This window comes from Gobius niger (genome assembly GCF_951799975.1).
Source record: "Gobius niger genome assembly, chromosome: 12".
NCBI classification, from domain to species: domain Eukaryota; kingdom Metazoa; phylum Chordata; class Actinopteri; order Gobiiformes; family Gobiidae; genus Gobius; species Gobius niger.
The window spans coordinates 9,321,353-9,341,698 of NC_136863.1; the positions used below are offsets into that span (position 1 = coordinate 9,321,353).

Genomic DNA, 20,346 nt, shown 5'->3' on the forward strand with positions numbered 1-20,346 from the left:
CTTCATATCTTACCTAAACCACAGATTTGCAAATCTATCACCTCAAGCACCACCTCATAAAATATTTCACATTACAAGTGCCACCAGGCCAAATCAAGACTAAACTGTGTCAAAAAGGGTTGGAATTAGATCTGTAATTGACTAAATTGTATGTATAAACAGGGTGTACACGATCTCTAAACCAGGAAAAATACCTAACCTAAATGAATTACTAAAGCATAAATCCATAAAAGCATGAATTAAATCGTTTCTAATTAAAATGAATAAAGTCTAAAACTGCTGATGACCCTGAGTACCACCTGAAGAAGCCCAAGTACCGAGTTCAAGGTCATTTCAGCCCTTGTTTCATACAGTATCTTCAGAGTTTATTCCATTGTGAGGATAATGTTCTGAGGGCAGATTGTAATCGGACTGGATATCTTCCCTTCCTCGTACAGTCCAGGCGAGAAGTAGGGGAAAATCCTCTCCGTAAACTTGTCTCTAAACGTGTGCATTGTACTTCCGTCCGTGTTGTTTATGAACACCACTTTGCCTTTGGTGTAGTCCAGCTGCACCGTGATCCACTCGGGCTGCTGCTTCACCCCCAGTTTCGTTCGATCGGGGGTTTGGGCCCAGTATGAATCTCCGTTCGTTTTCCCGATGACCCAAAAGCCCTCAGTCGGGTCTAGGAACACAGTGTTCTTTCTCTGGATGGACTCCCTCGCCACCCCGATGTACCAGTCCCTCCCCTGCCCCACGTTGACGGTCCAGCGGTGGCGCCCCGAGCTGAAGCCGGGGGTACCGAGCACGCACACGCGGTTAACGCAGCGCTCCGGGTTGTCGGGGGCGAGCTGCTTAGCGCCGTACTGGACACTGGTCAGCTCCTCCGAGAAGCTCAGGTTGGACTGGGCCGTGTTGGGGTCAAACATGATGGGAGCTGCACACAGTTAAGACAAAAGTTAGTTTTGATCGTGAGTAACTTTGACACTGCTTTAGCCCTTTCAGTGAATAATATATATATATGTTTTACAAGTAGCATTTGTGTTTATTCTAATGACAATAGCATATCATCTTTCTCAGTATTCTGGGGATAGTGTTAGATGGAGGCAGGCGATTTGCTTTCCTTTTAACCTGTTACCTGAAACAAGTACATATGCTTCTGTGACTGTGATGATTTGACCTTATCTACGATGGATACTCCCTGGATGAATGAAAGCATTCACAAACAGTGTAATGTCTCATTTGAAAGCTAAGACATACATAAGTGATCATAACTTTTTTGTTGCGTTTATGTCACATTTTTGAAGCGTTTTGGTTGCGTTTTGGTCCCTTTTTGTCACTTTTTTGACATGTTTTTGTCGTTTTTTGTTGCTTTTTCATTGCTTTTTTTGTTGCTTTTTTTGTTGCTTTTTTTGTTGCTTTTTTGTCATGTTATAGCCACGTTTTTTGGTTGAATTTTTGTCACGGTTTTGTGGCGTTTTTGTGGCTTTTTAATAGCATTGAGTTGCCTTGTGTACGAAATGTGTAGTGCTATCGTACATGTCTTTGTAGTGGGGGAAAAAGAAGGGACACAGGGAGAAACATGCACAGAAAGGCCCAGAAATCACACCCGAAACCTTCTTGCTGTTAGGCGAGAGCGCTGGATGGGAGAAGATTTCAGGAGATGATTTGTGTGATAAACAATCAGTAAGAAGTCAAAATGTCTATGATAGTGGTGAGGTCAGAGAGAAGTGTTCCTCGATCCACCCACCATATTTGACGATGCTGGCCATCTTCTTCCAGACCTCATACTTGAGTATCCCCACGTGCTTTGCTGAGTTTATCAGGATGTCCCGAACACACATAGGCTCGTGAATGCTGCCTTTGGTTCTGTAAATATTTATTTTAATTACAACACGGCCTTACGTCAAGTCCTGTAGTTCCAGTCTGCACTTATTACCTTTTCTTCATCTGCTTGTAGTTCTATTGAAAGCAAATACAAAATGGTTAGAGAACTGTGTTGACCGGCTCATTCTTAATGTGTCCTGTGAAGTACCTGGAGGAACGGCAGGTCCTTCTTTCTGAGCTCACTCTCGATGTCTCCGATGAGGGTCTCTACATTTTTTATCTGGTTCTGGATGTCTCGGATCTTTTCGCTCAGGACGCCGCTCTTCACATCACGCTCCTGCCTGAGCTGTGCCAGTCTGCTCTCCTCCTCATCCTGAAGGAACTGACGCAGCCTCTGAAACTCCTCTCTGATGATGGCCTCGTTTTGCAGCGTCTGGCTCTACAACAGAGAATGCTTTCAGGAAGAATAAATGCAGCTAAATAGAATCCACTAATATTGGCACTGTTGAAATATGATGATAATCCTTTTTTGTTATGATTTGTAAAAAAATTGTTGGAAATTGATCGCACAATGCAGAGGCACCAAGAACCCTTATATCATCATGCTGGCTACAACAAGGCAAGGAAGTTTATTTGTAGAGCACAATTAATGCACAAGGCATGTCATATGCACAGGTAAAAATGACTATTTTCAGCCTGGATTTGAGCATTGTCAGAGTTGAGGCCTGTCTCACATCCTCATGAAGACCGTTCCAGATTTTAGCTGCATGAAACTGAAACGCAGCCTCACCGTGTTTAGTCTTTACTCTGAGAACCACCAGGAGAACCCTCTCTGAAATTCTCAGGGCCCGAGATGGTTCATACGGCTGTAACATGTCAGAGATGTACTGTTTAAAAGTCTATTCTCTGAGTGACAGGAAGCAAGTGCAGAGACCAGAGCACTGGACTAATATGGTTATATTTCCTGGTTCTTGTCAGGACAGTAGTCATCAAATTCTTTCAATTAACAGGAAATATTCTGACTCGGACTTTCCGGAATCAGGCCAACAATAAACTCTTGTGCACTGAACGCGTCATCTGCCTCACACCACATCACTCAAAAAATCCCAATGAATCACTGCTACAGGTTATCGGAAGTTAACTACATCCTCATCAACAAGTTCAAATACTACACAAAGCTTTAAAAACTGAATCAGGGTGTCATTATAAGGTCCTCAGTCGACACTCACCTGAATGTAGGTCTTAGTTTCTTCCCATTCTTCTCGTCTCTTGTAAAATAGTTTGAGCTTTTTCCTCAAGCCTTCCAACTTAGCTGAGATTTCTTTCTGAAATATTAATTTAGACATAGTTTTTAACAAGTCATTTCTTAGGTTCAAAGTATACCCTAATACACATTCTAACCACTTTTATACATGCAAGTTTCCTGTTTAACCTGGCTCCATTTTCATTTCCTCATTGCAATAGTGTAGTCACTAAATACACTTGCTCGAGGGCCAAAATATTTCTGGACACAGTCACACAATGGGCACCAGCAGCTCGCTCTCAAATTAAACATAATTAACATCTCTCAATACAATATAACAATAATTTAGTATACACTAATTTACTACTTGCACTTAAGCTTCTTTAATTGTGTCAGATTCATTAAACATAAATTGGGATCATGTTCACCAACATTTATGACCAAAAGCATGTAAAAGTAAAGATGGCCCTGCTGGAGACAGTATGTCAAGGGTCCCTATTGATGATCACTGTGGGAAAAAACAAAGAAAGAAAGTACAGTTCTGTTTTTAGTTTACCTTTTTCTGTTCGGCTGCCTCATCCAGCGGACAACACTGATGAATTTTATGGCTTTTGGAGGTGTGACACACCAGGCATATCACCTCCTCATCATTTTGACAAAAGATCTGAAGTTTCTCCTTGTGTAGAGCACATACCTCCGGGAACTTGACGGCTTTTTGTGTCTGATACTCATCTGCTGCTATTTTAAGTGGCAGGTTTATAGGAGGCCTACCCGGGACAGACAGTGCGCCACACACCGGACATTCCCGAGATCCTTTAAATTCCCAGAATGTCTGTAGACAAACGCGGCAGATATTGTGTCCACATTTGAGCAGCACCGGGTAGCTGTAGATGCCATTGCACTGTGGACAGAGCATGTCATCCTCACAGAACGCAGCCTGTGCTTCCATCTCTGAGCTCCACTCCTCAAGTTTGCAGGAAGTGTCAACTACACACTTCAAACTGTGGACCTCAAGGTGATTCCTGGCGAACCTGTGTGACTGGTCTGAGCTCCTCCACTTAAGCAGCAGGCTGAGCCCATTGGTTGGTTTGATGGGATGTCATAACATTCTTAAGAGTCAATAGTTTGAAATTAAGGAGAGTAGATAAGGCAAGGCGAGTCAAGTTTATTTGTAAAGCAAACAAAGTAAACCATGGTGCTTCACAGATAAAAAAGAGTGTAGGGACCTACAGACATGAAACAAAAACTGGCACAAATGTCAATGCCTTCCCTCCCCCTCAGTTTAAAAAACAAAACAAATCTTCAAAAACAATCTTTCACAATGTCAAGATTTGTATTTTGTAAGGTCTAGAAGTTTTAACGTTTTCTGTTTTGATAATGCTTTCAAAAACTGATAAATTGAATGATATGATAATATGTATCATTAACTCCTGCTTTGCATCAAAAACACCAAATTGTAGAATGTGATTTTATAAATCAACAGTGGCCACGTTTCTGGGTACTAGCAAACACTGTCCAACATTCAGAGGTGGGTAGAGTAGCCAAAATATTTACTCAAGTAAAGGTAACGTTACTTATATATATTTTTACTCAAGTAAGAGTAAAAAAGTAGGTTACAGAGAGAAAATGTTGCTAGATACTGAGTAACTGTTTGAGCCTAAAAGTTTGATTCATGTTTCAGTAGTGACATAAATTATGAGAAAAAAACATGAAATAATGAAGTAGACAAAACACATGTTACATGTCAAAATGATTTGCCACTTAAAGATCTACTCACAGTGGTAAGTTATAGCTATATAAAGGTGTAGCTTTTCTTCGCTCCATATGCACTGAAGTGGCTCATTATCTGCGCATACGTGCATTTTCTTAGACTCAATGCGGGTCTGGAGAGAAAAAGAACCGAAAACTGGCACCGAAAGAATTTTATTTTTTCTATACCACCCCCGACCGGAGCTTTTCGGTCGGTTCCAAGTAGGTACCGTTTAACGGTGCCCATCCCTAGGTACGAGTTACTTTTTTTTTACTCAAGTAAGAATAAATAAAATAAAATAATAATAAAATACATACAAATTCAGAGTGCTTCTGCTTTTCTAAACAGCCTTGCACAGATTTTATGCCCTCTAAGCCTGAAGAGCACCTGATTTTTGTAAGTTTCTAAGATTGTTACTTCAGCCTATACACCACCTAGACTCTGATTCAGTGCAGCACTTTCTCTTTTCAAGAGTTAAGATACTTCATTGTAATATTACTCATGGATCAGTCAGACAGTCACTCAGATACTAGAGCGGCCGGGTCCTCTTGTGATCGGAGGATTGGCGGTTTGAATATCGCAGATGCACACTGTCGTCGTGTCCTTGGGCAAGACACTTCACCCATCTTCCCTCCAATGTCTGCGTACACTGGTGTATGAATGAGAGAGTGAATAGATGACTGGTTCCTTGATGTAAAGCGCTTTGAGTGCCTAAAGCAGGTAGAAAAGCACAACATAAATGTGACCATTTATCATTTACATGCACTTGAGTAAATGTTACAGAGTACTACCCACCTCAGCTAACATTAGATAAAAATAATATAAAGTTGAGAAAAGAGCTGTGAGACAACTCCTTTAGCTGCCGGGTCACCACAGGTAGATATATCTAATACCCTTTAGTATCCAGAAGCTTTTATGTGAAGGATAACTGGGGGTATAATCCCCATGAAAGCAAACCTAATAAAGGAAGACCGACAACTTTTTACGCTTAATTACACTTTATTACCAAACTGAAAATTAAAATCACAAATAGACATTGCCTCTACATGATTCAGTTCAATGTTTACAGTGATAATTAAAAATACTGCCTAAAAACGTACAGCGTTCTCATGGCAAGACGGAGCAGAGGTAGTTCAAACTGTTAGGCCACACTAAAACTAACATGACTGTAATAATAAGTGCCTGTGCAGTATTGTAATGTAATCGTTGTGACAGTATTTCACAGATGTTTTTTTTTTTGCCCATTTGTTCAGATGAGAAAGGACCATCCAAATATGTCCCGCAGTCAGATTTAACTCACAAATGCAATGGGCCTTGCGTTAACCACAGAGTACGTTGAAGACTTGCTAGTTCTAAAGCATTAAGAGATGACAGTTAGTGAGTTTACAAAGCACTTCAAATAAATAAAAGATACGATATCATGATGTTATGTACACTGTTACACTAGGTTACACTGACATATGAATCTGTGATCTAAAAAATATAGCTTGTGTAAATGCTTTTTAGTCTGACCAGTATCAAGAGGTGCCAGCTCTGTGGCTCGTGTGTATACGGACACATCAGTCTTTCCTCCTCGGGGCGTTCTGTAAAGTGACTGGCATCAGCTCACGTTCATGTGTGGTGCTGTCCACTGTCCCAGACCAACACCCGCAGACTGCTCCAGTATCAAGTCTGAGCTCGGCCTGGTTTGTGCGGAGCAGGCACACTCAAAGCATCAGAGCATCCAAGGCTCCACTGAACCGCTGTTTGATCCAATATTCTGCCCTAAATCTCACACAAATCCAGGCTTCATCGATGACTTGAAACATTTGGGACAGCCTTTTGTGCCGTTGGTCTCCAGACACCTGTGGAATGGAAGAAATTCAATCTATTCACTACATTTACCAAGGTGAATCTTTTACATGGCCTGTGAAGGGACACAGCTAGGTTTTTTAGTGGTTAGGGGAAACTGGCGCACCTATTGACAGCCTCTGCAAACTCCACTCAAGTGCCATAACCATAATGCTAGCTCTTGACACCAGTCTTCAAAAACTGCCTGACTCATAGTGAAAACCCTCTCCTATCACAGGACTGGATTTATGCACTGCTGTATGTCAACCCTCCAGATGACTTTTACTTTTACTTCATTAGTTTGGCCTCTCGTCCATTCGCCTGATGCTGTGATGATGACAGCTGTACTTACTTGAGGTGGAAGATGTGAGAGCAGGGCAGGGCCTGCAGTTTCTGGTCTCTGTCCCCGATGCTCTCTCCACACATGCCGCAGTAAAGCTCCAGCTCCTCCACACACTGAAGGTACTTAACCACCTGCTCTCGTAGCTCGTCCTGCTGTCCTCTGCTGCGGTAGATGCCCTCGCTGATGCAGTGCACCTTCAGCGTGCACAGCTTTCAACACACACACAGTCAATGGTCAAACCTTTGCTTTACACTTTGTTTCTTCATTATGAGATAAAAAAAAATCTCATGATTACCTTGTTTCCTATTGCATCTGCTAGCTCTTGCGCTCGTTGCAGTGAATCAAGGGCCTGATAGAAAACGACATTTAAAAAAAAAGAGCTTGAACATTTGAAGATGACTGTACATGTGCATCTATCAGCAGGGTGTAAAACCTTATCATAGTCCTTCTGTAGGAGCCAGCACTTTCCTACTCCCAAATAAACGTAGACCTGTCCCAGACGGTTCCCGATGTCCGTCATGATGCCCAGCGCAGACTCATACCGAGGGAATGCTTTCTGATGGCACAAAAGGATTCAGTATTTGTCAAACCAGTCATCCATTATCCTATGTTTAAATATACACCTACATCCACGTCCCGCCTGCAGCGATGGATATCGGCAAAGTTGAGCAGGCACAGGGCCTGCAGAGGGCGGTCGCCATGCTGCAGCGCAATCTTCATAGACTCCTGAAAACAAACCCATGTGTCATTGTGCCGTAGAAAATAACTCTTCAGTCTGCCATCGGATACACGTTACAGGATACTAAACTGTTCGTGCCAAACTGTAAATGTTATTTAAAGGCAAGTATAAAATATCTGAAATGCATCCTGCTCCTTTCTACAGCTGTAGACTCAAGAACACTGCCGTGTTTAACGCAAGTACACAATTAGAAGCACTTTATTAACACTCTGGGCATATTTTTGTCCAGGTCTAAGTTTTCCTCTGACAGAACAACTGTAGCTGCAGCTGTCAGCAGAGCGTCTACAGTGAGAACAGCTCTAATAATGCGAGTGCGGAGCTGACACTTGCAGGAGCTGCTCTGACTTATGTAAGCCTGTGTGCAGGAGGAAAGACAGTGCGCAAACGCCTGGATCACACATACCTCACAGCACTCCATGGCGTCGGGGAGGCGCTCCAGTTTCCTGTAGGCCACAGACATGTGGTACTGGCTCATGGCACGGTACTTAAGGCTCCAACCTTTGCCATAGTCATTGACCAGTTCAGCTGCTTTACAGGGGAAGAACAGCGCCTTCTCGTAGTCCTGGACAGAAGAGATCAATTATTGTATAAAGTCGGCTGTGCCCGAATCTAAATTCATATCTTTCATTTTTGCAACTCATTACATGTGAAAAATATATAATGAATTTAAATCACACTTGATACCAAACTGACTAAATGACTTACTTCTAGTGACTTATTTTTTTCTTCTAAATTTTCTTACAACTTATCTGTAGATATACGTTTCTGTGCAAACATGGATTTAGTACAAATTCAATCATTGGCTAAACTAACATTCAGCCAATGTTGAAGACAAGCTTCTCACTTATTAGCAATGTATGTTGTTTTGAACTTTCTTCTTACTTATTCTTGTCAGCAGAAATTGGCAACAGACAAATAAACTGACCAGGCCACAGTCTGTCTCCATACAGCGAGCCACAGTTATTATCCTATCCAGAACTCTATACCCGAGATACATCACCATTATATGGCATCAGGCAGCATCAACTGATCCACCACAGGAAATATCTCACATAGTGGCCCAACAACACCCAGAGCAGTATCAGCCCACATCAGCAGTCAACTCCAGTTGCAACAACACAGACGTGTCCAGCTCCATCAGCACCGCTTCAGCTCTGAGACAGCTCTGCTTTTAAAATGTTGTCTGCTTATGCCCAAAATGAGCCCACAGAAAACACAACACCCAGCCTTTAGGAAAACTCAAATACTGCGCAGCATCAGTGGGACAGGAGACTGATGTGTCCCATGATCCCATCATCTTCTTCACCATCCCATCTTGTTTCTTTGAGTATCATGCCACATACAACATATTGTTGTAATATGTCAGCTTATATCTGTCCTAGTTGGACACATCAGCAGCCTGTCCATCCATGGGAATGGTTATTTTCTTTCAAAGTGGTTCTCCTGATTTCCAATTTTTTCACAACTGGGTTGAATTGAAATCATGTTCTGAAAGTTTGTGTCACTGTAATGGTTGTGCCATTCAGTCAGAACATAATGAGATCGGGTGGAAAAGTGTCAGCAGAAAATCTTTCATTGCAGATCGTCACAATATCGCCCTTAGAGATTTTCCCATGCTGAGATTATGTAGAGACAGGGGTGGAGGGATCATGCCAACCTAATTATCTCAGTGTTCAAGACTGCAGGTAAGTAAATGCTGAATCTGTTGTGCTTTTGAATTGCATACAGAATAATACCTTGAGGTGAACGTAGATGTTCCCCAGGCTGCAGCAAACCCTGCACTCCAGCATCTTGTCATCGTTGTTATGGGCATAACGCAGGGCCTTCTCGTAGCTCTCCAGGGCCTTCTGGAAAACGCTGAGGCCCAGGAAGGCATTGCCCATGCTCAGACACACCTGGCCGTTGAGCTGCAGGCTGACGGTGGTGCCCTGCATGTTCAGGCACGTCTTGCAGTAGGACACAGTCTTCTGGAAGTCACACAGCTTCTCGTTACTGCGTGCCAAATTCAGATAGCCCTCTGTCAGGTAGTCCGGGTCCTCCATCTCCCGGGCAGTGTCGATCTGCTCCAGAGCGTACTGTAAACCAGTGGAGAGGCATTATTCAATCTTTATTTAGTGCAGACACAATTAAGAACTAGGCAAGAGTTTGTTCTATCCTCCACTAGTATATTGTAACCTTTGAGAAATTATAGTAATTGAAACTCGAAGGCTATTTTTTTCAGCATGCTGACCTGAAAAGTGCCCTCACAAGTTGTAAAATGTGCCTTTAAACTCATCCCTGTGATGTTAGGAAAGTGAAGAATGTGTTTGGACAACTAACAATATAATTTATTTGTTCTCTTTCATTGCTTCTTACAATGGGCCTTTAAATATCTCACTGGTGGGAATGTGAGCTTTGAACCGACTGTGCCACCTGGGTACCATACACATAATGTTTCCTAACATTCAAAATAATTGAAGCACCACTTCTCTCCTGGGGTATACTGGGGTGGGTGATGTTGCCTTTAAGAAGTAACTAAAGCCATCTGCTGCTTCTGAATATTTGCATTTGAGTGATCGGTGATGGGGTGGGTAACAGCGTCTGTATTTGAGCATATAGCTGCATTAAATATAGAAGCACTGAATCATATGACGATCTCTCCAAATTGACAGATTGTCACAGGGTTCAGGATTTTCATTGTCATATTACCCAGCCCTAGTATGCAAGACTTTTAAGGGTTATTATGGTTGTCATGATAGATAAAAACTAAGATTTAAGCCAGAGCTCTGAAACTACAGTCAACATTGGCGGGCAGTCAGGCCCATCAAAAATATTAAAATATTAATATTCAGGAAACAAGACTTCAATATTTATCTAAAAATGACATACCTAAACTCTCCACACTGCGGTCAAACTAGGGAACAACTTGTTTTGTTTGTTTTGCTTTTCAAACACACAATGCCAAGATAGTGTTTTGACAACTGTCAGAGCACATCTGCTTTCTGTGAACAATGTTTTTTCTGATAATGTAATAACACAGACCTGTAAATCCTGTTATAAAGTATATTTTGACTTGAATAACTTGAACATTGAATAGACATAGTAGATATTTAATTTACATGTCTCATTTTTTCTGTCTAGCCTTAGCACAGCTTATTATTCCATCTGAGCATGAGCGCCTGCTGGAGTAAAGATGATTATGTCAACAAGATATCCCACTCTCATCTCAGGTTGCAAGGCACTTATTTACTCGGCATCACAGGGATGCCACATATTAATCCATGCTCCCCAAGAACACTGCAAACTGAACAATATTTGTACCTCACTGCTGCAGCGAGAAATAATGCACATACCTCTCCAACATCATCAATCATCACTGTCAAACGGTTCTCAAGACACAGATCTTTCCTACATTTAATACACATTTTAGTTTAATTCTGACGTTTTCTTTTTACACAGCAGGACACATGTGGTGAGCCTTACCTTTAGCATGTCCTTGTATTTGCCCATCTCAGAATGTGCAGTGATCAGACAGCCCAGCACCCTGAACTTTCCCCCAGGATCTGAAGTCTTCTCCAGGACTTTAGTCCACACATGCAGAGCCCGATCAGTCTGGTTGGACTGGTACAGCCTCAGGCCTTTCTCAATCTGCTGCTTGGTTTGGTCCTGGCCCATCTCTGCTGCCAGCTTCCTCATAAAAGTGAGCATTTGTTTAGGCCATGCAATGGCAGAGAGCCGGCAGGACTATAGATCCTGACCATGCAGAGTTAGCAGCTCCGGTCAGTCCTCAGGCGGCCTAGCACCACCCTCAGCTTCTGAGATGAGACTCAGAGAAAAATGGATGAGCAGCCATTCTTCCCAGGCTTCTCAAGAAGAGTTAGAGCAACTAAAATGAATCCGGATATGGTCCTTCCACCAACTGTCCACGAATAGCCTTCATGTATCCTCCGCAAAATCTCCAAAGAAACCGTTTTCCAGCAAAGTGCTAGCAGTGCTATGCTAGAATATCTGCAGAATATCCACACCCCTGTCAGAGGAATTCTGCCCCCCTTAGTCTCCTGCCCGCCTTCCTTCTGCTGCTGTCACTCCAGACCATGTGTCCCTTTTGGAATTCTGTCCTGCCCTCAGCAGTACTACCAAGGTCACTACAACCAAGCAATGCACCGTGACCAACTTCTACAAAAGTAACTTTGAATCCATCAGTGGACTCAAGAGCATGATGCGGAAGTGTCTTAGACATAATTAAAGAACCATGTGCTGAATGGCACTTGTGGACAAGTTCAATTTCTGCTTTGTGGTGGAGCCCCCCTCCCACACTCGCTCCCACACCTCTCGGCTTCAGCCCGGGCTCAGAATAGTTCTCACAGTCGGACATGTTCCTTGGCTTGGGTTTCAGCCTGAAGCCTCCTTGACATCAGTGGGATCAGACCGTGGACGCTTTCTCTCCTTCACCTCCCATTAACTGCTTCAAGGACACTGCCGACACTATTCACTGGATACATTCACAAGACAATGCTGTGTGAAGGCGGACCCTCAAATATTTAAAGGCATCAAAGTCATTTTCAAATGAATGGCACATTGCTTAAAAGCATTTATGGGGAAGCTTTAGAAGATCACAGTACCACTGATACAAAACATTGCAGATTTACTTAAACAATCTAAATGCAGTAATACAAACAGTTGCTTGAGGTGATGTAACATGCTTTATGGATCTGTTTATTCAGTCAAATCTTTTGAGAATATTAAAAATATCCTAAGATTCAGTTTGTCATGAAACTTAGGTCGCTTTGCAGAATGAATATTGATTCAACTATAGTTGGACTTGAGAGATGGCTAAGGCTCTGTAGGACACTTTTTGGAGGGGGGGCTTGGCAGCTGAGTAAACACAGAACCATGTCATGTGACCCATCCGTCTGTCACTACAGACTGTGGAGGGAACTTTAGGCCAAAACAAACTGCCAGTTTGTGAGCAGGATCTTGATTCCTCTGATAACAGTCACTACAGAGGTGGCAGGGTTGAACTTTAACGTGTTTGCATCTCCTTTCTTACACTTGTCCCTGAAAACATATATGCAGCCATTACAGCTAGCCACCTTCCACAAGGAGGGCACACAGCTCCAAACCTCTGGAAAACGTAACCGGGTAAAGCTCTCCAAAAGAGGGTTGTAACAAACCAGCGAGTCCCCCTCTGCCACAATGAAGATAACATCCATGTGCACCGCGGCATGCATGCAGCCGGCAAACGGCAACATGTAAGATTTAATGAGACACTTTTGAGCAGCCGTGTCAAAGCACTGAATGAGTCGTGAAGGTTTGGTAAAGAAGTCCATATCGTTCTCCTCCCCTCCCAGCAGGTAGATGGTGCCTCCCAGGATAACACCAGCAGAGCCGGACACAGCAGTGTCCAAGGAGCTGGTCTCTGTCCACATGTTGTCTTTGACTGTGTAGTAGATGACGGCATTGGACAGTGTGTCTTGTAAGGTCTTTCCGCCCAGAGAGTAGATGACATCCTCGCTGTGCACAGACACCATAGTGTGGTGCAGCCTATCGCGGGGCAGCGGTGCGCAGCGCTCCCAGTCCATGGTGTGCATGTTGCACTTCCACATGCGGCGTGGGATGGACCCCCCCACCACGTACAGGTCAGCCCCATGTTTACAGGCGGCCGTGATCTGGTGGCACAGGCTGTTCTGTCCGCTCACACTGATGGCATCATCCTCGTCACAGTGGAGAGAAACAGCCAACGAATGTGTACGAGACTCCTCCTTTCCAATCAGGTAGATGTGCACATTCTCTCCGATCTCCTGGGCATAGGAAGAAGGATGAGCAGTCAGATAAAATGCATCAAATACTAAATGAAGAGCACAATTTTGTAATTACTTTGAGATTCTCTTGCAGAATAGAAGAGAACTCTTCTCTTTCCACTTTGTTGTGATTAATCCAGGACTCAATTGCCACAGTGGGATTTTGGGAGCTGGGAACTCCATCTGAAATAAAAAAAAATGTTTTATTAGTATTTTATATTCCTTTAAACACTGCATATTGTCTTTCTGTCCCAAACCAGGACCTCATTTTCCATGCCACATGTTATAACTGTTACATGCAAAGAAGAGCCAGTGTGAACATGATGCAACACAAACATCTCTTAGAAAACTGGGTTTGTTGTATCAACAGTTACAAATAAATTGTACAATACCCAACTATTTTTCAGATCAAATCACTGTGTGTATTCTGAATCATTTCAGTGGGATCTGCCCATGAAGCTCTTTAGGATCCACTACATAGAATGATATATGCTGAAACACAACAATGTTTCCTTTTTTTATATATAGATAATGCGTTGAAATGTGGTCAACATATTATGCTGCAGTTGTCAAAACCTTTTGTGTTGCTTCATCCCAGCTTTAAGTTTATTTTTTGGGATACATAACATGAAAACATGTTAACTCAAAGTGTATGGTTTTTCATTACCTTTGATGATGTCCAGAAGAAGGCAGAGCGGCAAATTAGAAAATTCTTCCGTTTGGTGAAGCTGAACCAAGTGAATCTTTGCACAGTGTTTTGCTGCAGTGTACAACTCCTGGTCACTGTGTCTATCAGCCAGCCACATCACCTGGGCATACAGACACATTTCAATAACAATAACAAGCTTCAGCCCGGAGCCCAGAGCAGAGAGTGGGAACACACCTGCAGACAGTTCTTGACCTCCACAGTGCGTGACAGGAAGCGGGAGCACTCCTCGAACAAAGCGGTGAGCTGGTACATGTCGGCCATCTCATACGTGTCCTGCAGATCCTCCACCCGCAGGCGGATGGTGCCGTGGTAGATGTAGTCCACCAGCAGCTGGAAGACGGAGGCGCTCACGTCCTTCAGCTCGATGGTGCGATCGTGCGACTCTCGGAGGTTGGACGTGAACATAGAGCGAAAGAAGCTGCTCTGGGCGGACAGGACGAGGCGATGCAGGTGGAACTCTTTGCTGTCCACGACGACGGTGACATCCGCAAACAGGCCGTCCTCCAGGCACAGGTCCATGATGTTCTTCACCACGCGGCTGGAGTGGGAGCGGTCCGTGAAGGTGTAGCCCAGGAAGTAGTTGTCCTCTCCCACGGAGCCACCCACACTCTCCTCAATGGACTCCATTTCTGAGTTTATTTACAGGATGACAATTATTACCATTTATGTAATGAGTTCCATCTTATTATAATCCAATATGACTAAGAGTACAATGAAAACATGCTTTTGGGCTGCGTGATATGAGGAAAATAATTGCGATATTTGATGAACTGTCTTGAATATTGCAATAACGATATTATTACAATATTTTACTAATCAGTTCCAACAAATACATTCCATTAAATATTAAAGGCCTTATACCTATTTTTTTAATGACAATGAAAGAGGAAACCACTAAATTAAAATGTTAGGTCCAAACTCATTCTTTACTTTGAACATAATTGTAGCATCCCAGTTCTTCTTCTAACTTTCAGGGTCTCTTTTCAGGGTCATTGTCACAGAAATGTTAGGAAACTACATTGCAAGTTTATAAAATTTGTGTGTTCCATTACAAGAACAATCATCAAATTGTGCCAAAACAAGACTTAAATCGTACTGAATCTGCACATTATGAAGTTCCCATGGTTTTTGTTTTGCAACATATGTGTAAATCTAAATCATCTCTCAATGCAATATATTGTGGCTTCTTCCAATGTGGATATTTCGATAATAATCAGCCCTACATTGTGGTGTTAAGGCATTAGGTTTCCTCCGGGTACTCTGGTTTCCCCTACCACTAAAAATGTACAATAGGCCAGAGTGGGTGGTCAGTGGTGGTCTGAGGGGCTTAAAAGTGCAATACAAGTGTAAGCCATTATTATTACTATTACTTTCTATAAAATGAACCATTAGATCATCCGTTTCTCGCACTGAACTTGGCTTAGTGTTTGTGATATTTAGTGCATTCTTTACCATATTCATGTTTACCTTAAGAAAACATTTATTAATGTGCAGTTTGGTCCAATCACTGATCGTCTTAGAACCGCAAAGGAAATATATTAATGATTGTCCCATTTAAAATCCACGAGCTTGGCAGCGAAGTAGCACAGGTCACTCTTGGCATCTGACTGACCACCACACCCAGATGGGCTGAGGCAGTGAATAGAGGGGTGTTAATACCAAGCTTACTCAATTTTACTTATTAGATATGACAAATTAATATTGGGGAACGTGTTCTAAAGAGATACAAATTAAAGCATCAAAACTTAAAAGACTGCAAACATCCTCAGTTCATTGTCTCAAAGACTTGTATTGGTCCAGGCGCGACCCTCGCATAACAAAGTGGCATCCATATGAAAAAATCTGGAAACCCCCTGTTCCAAATACATCACATATTGATATAAATGATCTAATGATATGTTTGCCATTTGTTATAGAGTAGTCATATGCATATGGTGATGTCTGTGGTGCCAGGCCCCTGCGTTAGCTTAGCTCGCACAGAGTGTTTTGATCCCTGCAGGAGACTCCGGAGAGGAGAGTAAAAATAAAAGGCTAATAGCAAACTATGCAAACAAACTGGACTCGGTCTGTGCCCAGTTGGATCTGCTTTAGACGATATAATTACCTTCTTCACCACGTTTGCATTCAGAGCAGCTGGGCCAACACCGGAAGAAAACAAACTTTTTCTACCACGTGAACTCCGTCCTAAGGTTGTACTGCCCCCACGCGGCAGAACGCCATCACTGCAGCCATAAAAGAGACTACACTACATCTTGACTTGTCTTTCACTCTGTGGATGTTGAAAACCCCTGTATGACATCTTTATTTTTTGGTCATTCTTCCTCCTTCACACCATACGAAAATAAAAGAAAATCTGTTAAGGAGTGGTGTGTAAACTTGGATAAATTGTCTGATACTACAAAATAGAAACTGCATGTTGTCCACTTGCTGGTGTTTTGAAGGTTTACAATTAGTATTCAATGGATCTCTTATATGGAACTACTTAGTACAAGTGTATTACCAGCGTTATGCATTTAAAAAATGTAACACATCAGCCAACTAGAACCAAAATAGTTATCTTTATTCAAAGTACAAAACACTAACATTTACATTGCAACATTTATAAAAACACCAAACATTCTACCATCTACTTCTTTTTACTCTTGGTTTTGGTCTGAATTTCCTCCAGAGAGGCCAGTTTTTTCTTGAGATTTTTATCTCTAGGGGCTGCTCTGTCCCGGGGCCGTGTCTGTGACCTGCGTGGACCCCTGAGTAAGTCCACAGGGGCCGAGCTCTCCACTGGTTGTCTGTGTCGACTATTCACCAGAAACTCATTCCTGTCCCACACCAGCACAGTCACACCTGGGCATAAAACATACATACATTTTTTTAATTTATTTTATAGTAGGCCGGAAAGAATATGGGGTAAAAAAGAGAGACACATTTTCCGAACAGGTGTGTGAAAATTTGATCTACACAAAGGCATAACTTGCTTTCTTTTTCTTTTTACCCAATGATCACTATTCAAGCAACAATACTTAAATGCCTTGGCAGAACTCACCCATTCCAGTTCCAATCACATCTCCCATTGGGCTAAACTTATTGACCTGCAAATGCAAAAGACACCACAATTTACGCCTCGCATGAACATAGCCTTTGTCATGAGCATGTTAAGCACAGACTCACAGATTTGATCCCAGAGGCGGAGGGGTCATGTAGCTGATACACCAGCTCTGAGGAGTTGGCGTCATAGATGTCGATGGTCCTCTGGTCTCCGGGGAACACGCGGTCATCCGGGTAACGCCCCGCCACGATCAGGTCATAGGTGGGGTGCCACGTGGCCTGTGCAATGGCCACAACACCAAAACTTACTTACCACGAAGCCAAAAAGCAGTCACCCAAGTATAAGCTAAAATAAACATTTGTGCTAAAAATACTACCTGACCTACTACTAAGGAATATTGTTTAAATTTACAATAATAAGATCAATATTCCCATTTGTTGTGCTACTTCTTGTTGGATCCCTAATTCTGATAGTTTACTTTGATCATAATATACTAAGACCAGTTTTGTCTCGACCCAATTTCACAAAATATCCCGGACCCGTCATTCTCTCATGTGAACTGCAGATAAACATAGCGAATAGAATAACAGACCTTGATGGGAGTGAGGTGCTGAAACTGCCGGTGGGGATGCTGGATTACGTGTTGAGGCTTGGACCAATCAGATGATGCGTAAATCCGGATTTGGTCATACTGGTCTGTTGTAAGCAGCTTGGTGCAGTCCAGTGGGTTGAAATAGGCTATAGACAAAAGTTCACAGAACGTGCGTCAAAAAAAAGAAAGAATTACCATACTTAAAAAAAAAAAAGAAGGTCATACCGGCGTTGACAGCCTTCTCATGGGGCAGGGAGTAGAGAGAACTATTCTTGTCCTTGATGTTCCGGATGTCCCACAGTTTGACAGTGTGATCTACAGAAGAGGTCGCCAGCAGCCAGTCACAGCGAGGGTTGAACTCCACATGAGTCACTTTGGCTTTATGTAATTTTTCGCCAAAAATCTAGACCAACATAAAAATAAATATTGTCAAGTCTTTCATTAAAGCCACACTGCAGAACCAGGATCCAGGATACACTGTATGTTGCTACAAACATGCCAGCTTCAAATTTCAGTACTTAAACTGGGTGTCTGGGTGGCAGCAACATGCTTAAAAGGGACTATACAGAGTTTAAAAATGTTAATATTATGTATTTTCCTCCCCCTACATGTTCCAACAATGTCCTAAGGTGTAGAATGAGCCCAGACATATTCACCACAACTGCCTCTAAAATCCTGCACTGCAGCTTAATATAGAATGTGCAGTTACATGTATGACCTGAGGTGGCAGTAGTGAGTATAAAATGGCCAACTGGCATCTAGCCCCTTTAATAGCCATGCTGGTGTCTATTTCATTTTAACAAATCCCCACAGCTCAGCAAAGGGTGTCCAACAAGCATGTTTTCCACCATACATAATAGTTAGGATGCACCAATTCAAAGGTGTTAACGAGTTAAAATAGCATAGCCGTATTGTAACTATTTTAAGAGTCATGTTTCCATTAAATCTGTATTTGTTTTCTCACCTTTTGTCCATCCATACTTAGAAGAAATAGATTGCCCACGTTGTCCCCTGTTGCAAGCATCTGGCTACTTACAGACAAATCCAGACAGCAGTACCAGTAACTGCAAGAGAGGTTCGGTGAGAAGAGATCAAAAGGATTGCTTTTGTTTTGTGGAGGAAAGGGGTATTCAATTTTGCAAGTAACTGTATCTATTATTACCAGACATTGTGGTGTTCATGACCACAATCCACTGTTCTGGACACTTCAGTGCGGTGGAGGCTCTCAAAGCTGTGCAGAGACAGCGTTCCCTCACCGGAGGCAGTGTACACTTTGGTCAGGTCTGTGGGACAAAACTTCATCCCACCAATGAAATCTCCTGCTCCATTCTGTATTAAAAAAGTCAGCATTTTAATGAAAATTCTTATGCATGTGGTTACCTGCCAAACGATCATGAATATCCTGTTGTGACTTGAGAATAAAGCAATCGTTGATTTGATGCAAGATGATTACAAGCTCAAATGTTGATATACCGTATTTCTCATAACAACACTCACCCCTTGGATAAAACACTTTCTGGCTGGGTCCTCAAAGTCCCACAAGTAAATGTCCCCCCCCTTGGATCCCACCGCCAGCGTAGAGGGGTGTGTGGGGTGCCACTCCAAACAGGTGATTCTGCGGTCGAATGGACTGTCCGCTCCATGGAAGTGGTAAGACGAGAGTGAGCGAACAAAAGGCTTTTGCAGACACTGGAAATAAACAGTGGTTATGTTTTAGCATGATGATACACAACATATTTTCCCCTTAGTTTTGTTTTAAATCTTTGTTTTCATTCAGTATAGCTGCCATAGCAGTTGCAAAGTGTCTTGCTCAATGGCACAATAACTTCTCAGTGAAATGTTCATCCTGTAACCCTCTAATTGGAGATCGAACACAGTACAACTATATTTAATTGTGGCAGATGGCAAGTGGAAATTAGTAATTACTTAAGAAGACTTTTGAAAGTGCTCACAGTCAGCCCCTGTAGTGTTGCTGCCAGCATGTGCAGTGTCTCACCTGTCTGAGCTGAAAATGTAGGCTCTGTCCCAGGGTGCTTTTGTAAAGATAGTGCAGGATACTTTGACGCGCACCCTTTTTCAGAGCAGCACATGGCTTGGACACAACGCCTATAAGAATATCCACAGGTCAATGTCATGGTCACTATCTCAGTTGCTTTTCACATCTGGATGCATCTTACCTGCTGGAAGAGAATTGTCCGCATCTTTCTTTTCGCGTATTTTTTTCGAAAGAGATTGTTTCCCTTTTCGAGCTGTGCCTTTGCTTTCAGATTCCTGGGATTTCGTCGACTTCGTTTTCATTTTCTCTCAAATGTCAATCACCCAGACGTGACCCATGAAGTAAACTAGGCTAGTCTGTAAAACGCTGAGTACTAATCAAGTGAATGAACACATAAAAGAACGTCGAAAGGCATATCTCCACAAGTGACTTTCATTGGCTGCAAATGAGGATGTTTTGTAACACACGTGTGAGTAACAAAGTTTGGCCGCTAGAGGTCAGCCATGACTTCATGC

The 20,346-nt window shown here is 42.6% G+C and overlaps 4 protein-coding genes across 4 annotated transcripts; all 4 read right to left on the reverse strand.

The window, feature by feature from the left end:
• Window positions 1-326: 326 nt before the first annotated feature.
• Window positions 327-3,998, reverse strand: LOC306971185 (zinc-binding protein A33-like; the record flags this gene model as incomplete). Its single annotated transcript, XM_079567361.1, has 6 exons — window positions 327-916; window positions 1,730-1,848; window positions 1,919-1,941; window positions 2,015-2,245; window positions 3,036-3,131; window positions 3,606-3,998. The coding sequence occupies 6 exons, from the start codon at window positions 3,996-3,998 to the stop codon at window positions 366-368; spliced, it is 1,413 nt and encodes a 470-aa protein (XP_079423487.1). The 3' UTR covers window positions 327-365.
• Window positions 3,999-5,790: 1,792 nt separating this feature from the next.
• rapsn (receptor-associated protein of the synapse, 43kD) lies at window positions 5,791-12,310 on the reverse strand. Its single transcript, XM_079568101.1, has 8 exons — window positions 11,174-12,310; window positions 9,448-9,786; window positions 8,115-8,273; window positions 7,600-7,698; window positions 7,406-7,528; window positions 7,268-7,321; window positions 6,982-7,181; window positions 5,791-6,643 (listed from the first exon to the last, which is right to left on the reverse strand). The coding sequence occupies exons 1-8, from the start codon at window positions 11,396-11,398 to the stop codon at window positions 6,571-6,573; spliced, it is 1,272 nt and encodes a 423-aa protein (XP_079424227.1). The 5' UTR covers window positions 11,399-12,310; the 3' UTR covers window positions 5,791-6,570.
• A 65-nt stretch (window positions 12,311-12,375) lies between these two features.
• On the reverse strand, window positions 12,376-16,382 carry kbtbd4 (kelch repeat and BTB (POZ) domain containing 4). Its single transcript, XM_079568100.1, has 5 exons — window positions 16,305-16,382; window positions 14,375-14,829; window positions 14,159-14,300; window positions 13,568-13,674; window positions 12,376-13,491 (listed from the first exon to the last, which is right to left on the reverse strand). Exons 2-5 carry the CDS (start codon window positions 14,825-14,827, stop codon window positions 12,631-12,633), a joined length of 1,563 nt encoding a protein of 520 aa, XP_079424226.1. The 5' UTR covers window positions 14,828-14,829; window positions 16,305-16,382; the 3' UTR covers window positions 12,376-12,630.
• A 396-nt stretch (window positions 16,383-16,778) lies between these two features.
• On the reverse strand, window positions 16,779-20,317 carry ddb2 (damage-specific DNA binding protein 2). The gene is made up of 10 exons (XM_079567961.1): window positions 20,013-20,317; window positions 19,832-19,941; window positions 19,333-19,524; window positions 18,998-19,164; window positions 18,800-18,899; window positions 18,061-18,238; window positions 17,836-17,981; window positions 17,366-17,521; window positions 17,241-17,286; window positions 16,779-17,041 (listed from the first exon to the last, which is right to left on the reverse strand). The coding sequence occupies exons 1-10, from the start codon at window positions 20,131-20,133 to the stop codon at window positions 16,827-16,829; spliced, it is 1,431 nt and encodes a 476-aa protein (XP_079424087.1). The 5' UTR covers window positions 20,134-20,317; the 3' UTR covers window positions 16,779-16,826.
• Between the last annotated feature and the right edge of the window lie 29 nt (window positions 20,318-20,346).

Bases quoted from the DNA above. Each gene is read 5' to 3' on its own strand.
- rapsn (XM_079568101.1), bottom strand. From the start codon at position 11,398: ATGCTCACTTTTATGAGGAAGCTGGCAGCAGAGATGGGCCAGGACCAA. The intron at 9,787-11,173 runs GTAAGGCTCACC...ACTGGTTTACAG, and splicing joins AATACAAGGACATGCTAAAG to TACGCTCTGGAGCAGATCGA. The intron at 8,274-9,447 runs GTATTATTCTGT...TCTTCTGTCCAG, and splicing joins ACATCTACGTTCACCTCAAG to GACTACGAGAAGGCGCTGTT.
- kbtbd4 (XM_079568100.1), bottom strand. From the start codon at position 14,827: ATGGAGTCCATTGAGGAGAGTGTGGGTGGCTCCGTGGGAGAGGACAAC. The intron at 14,301-14,374 runs GTGTGTTCCCAC...CTGTATGCCCAG, and splicing joins AGGTCAAGAACTGTCTGCAG to GTGATGTGGCTGGCTGATAG. The intron at 13,675-14,158 runs GTAATGAAAAAC...TTTTTATTTCAG, and splicing joins TCTTCTGGACATCATCAAAG to ATGGAGTTCCCAGCTCCCAA.
- ddb2 (XM_079567961.1), bottom strand. From the start codon at position 20,133: ATGAAAACGAAGTCGACGAAATCCCAGGAATCTGAAAGCAAAGGCACA. The intron at 19,165-19,332 runs GTGAGTGTTGTT...TTTTTAATACAG, and splicing joins GAAAGTGTTTTATCCAAGGG to AATGGAGCAGGAGATTTCAT. The intron at 17,287-17,365 runs GTGAGTCTGTGC...TTGCATTTGCAG, and splicing joins CCGCCTCTGGGATCAAATCT to GTCAATAAGTTTAGCCCAAT.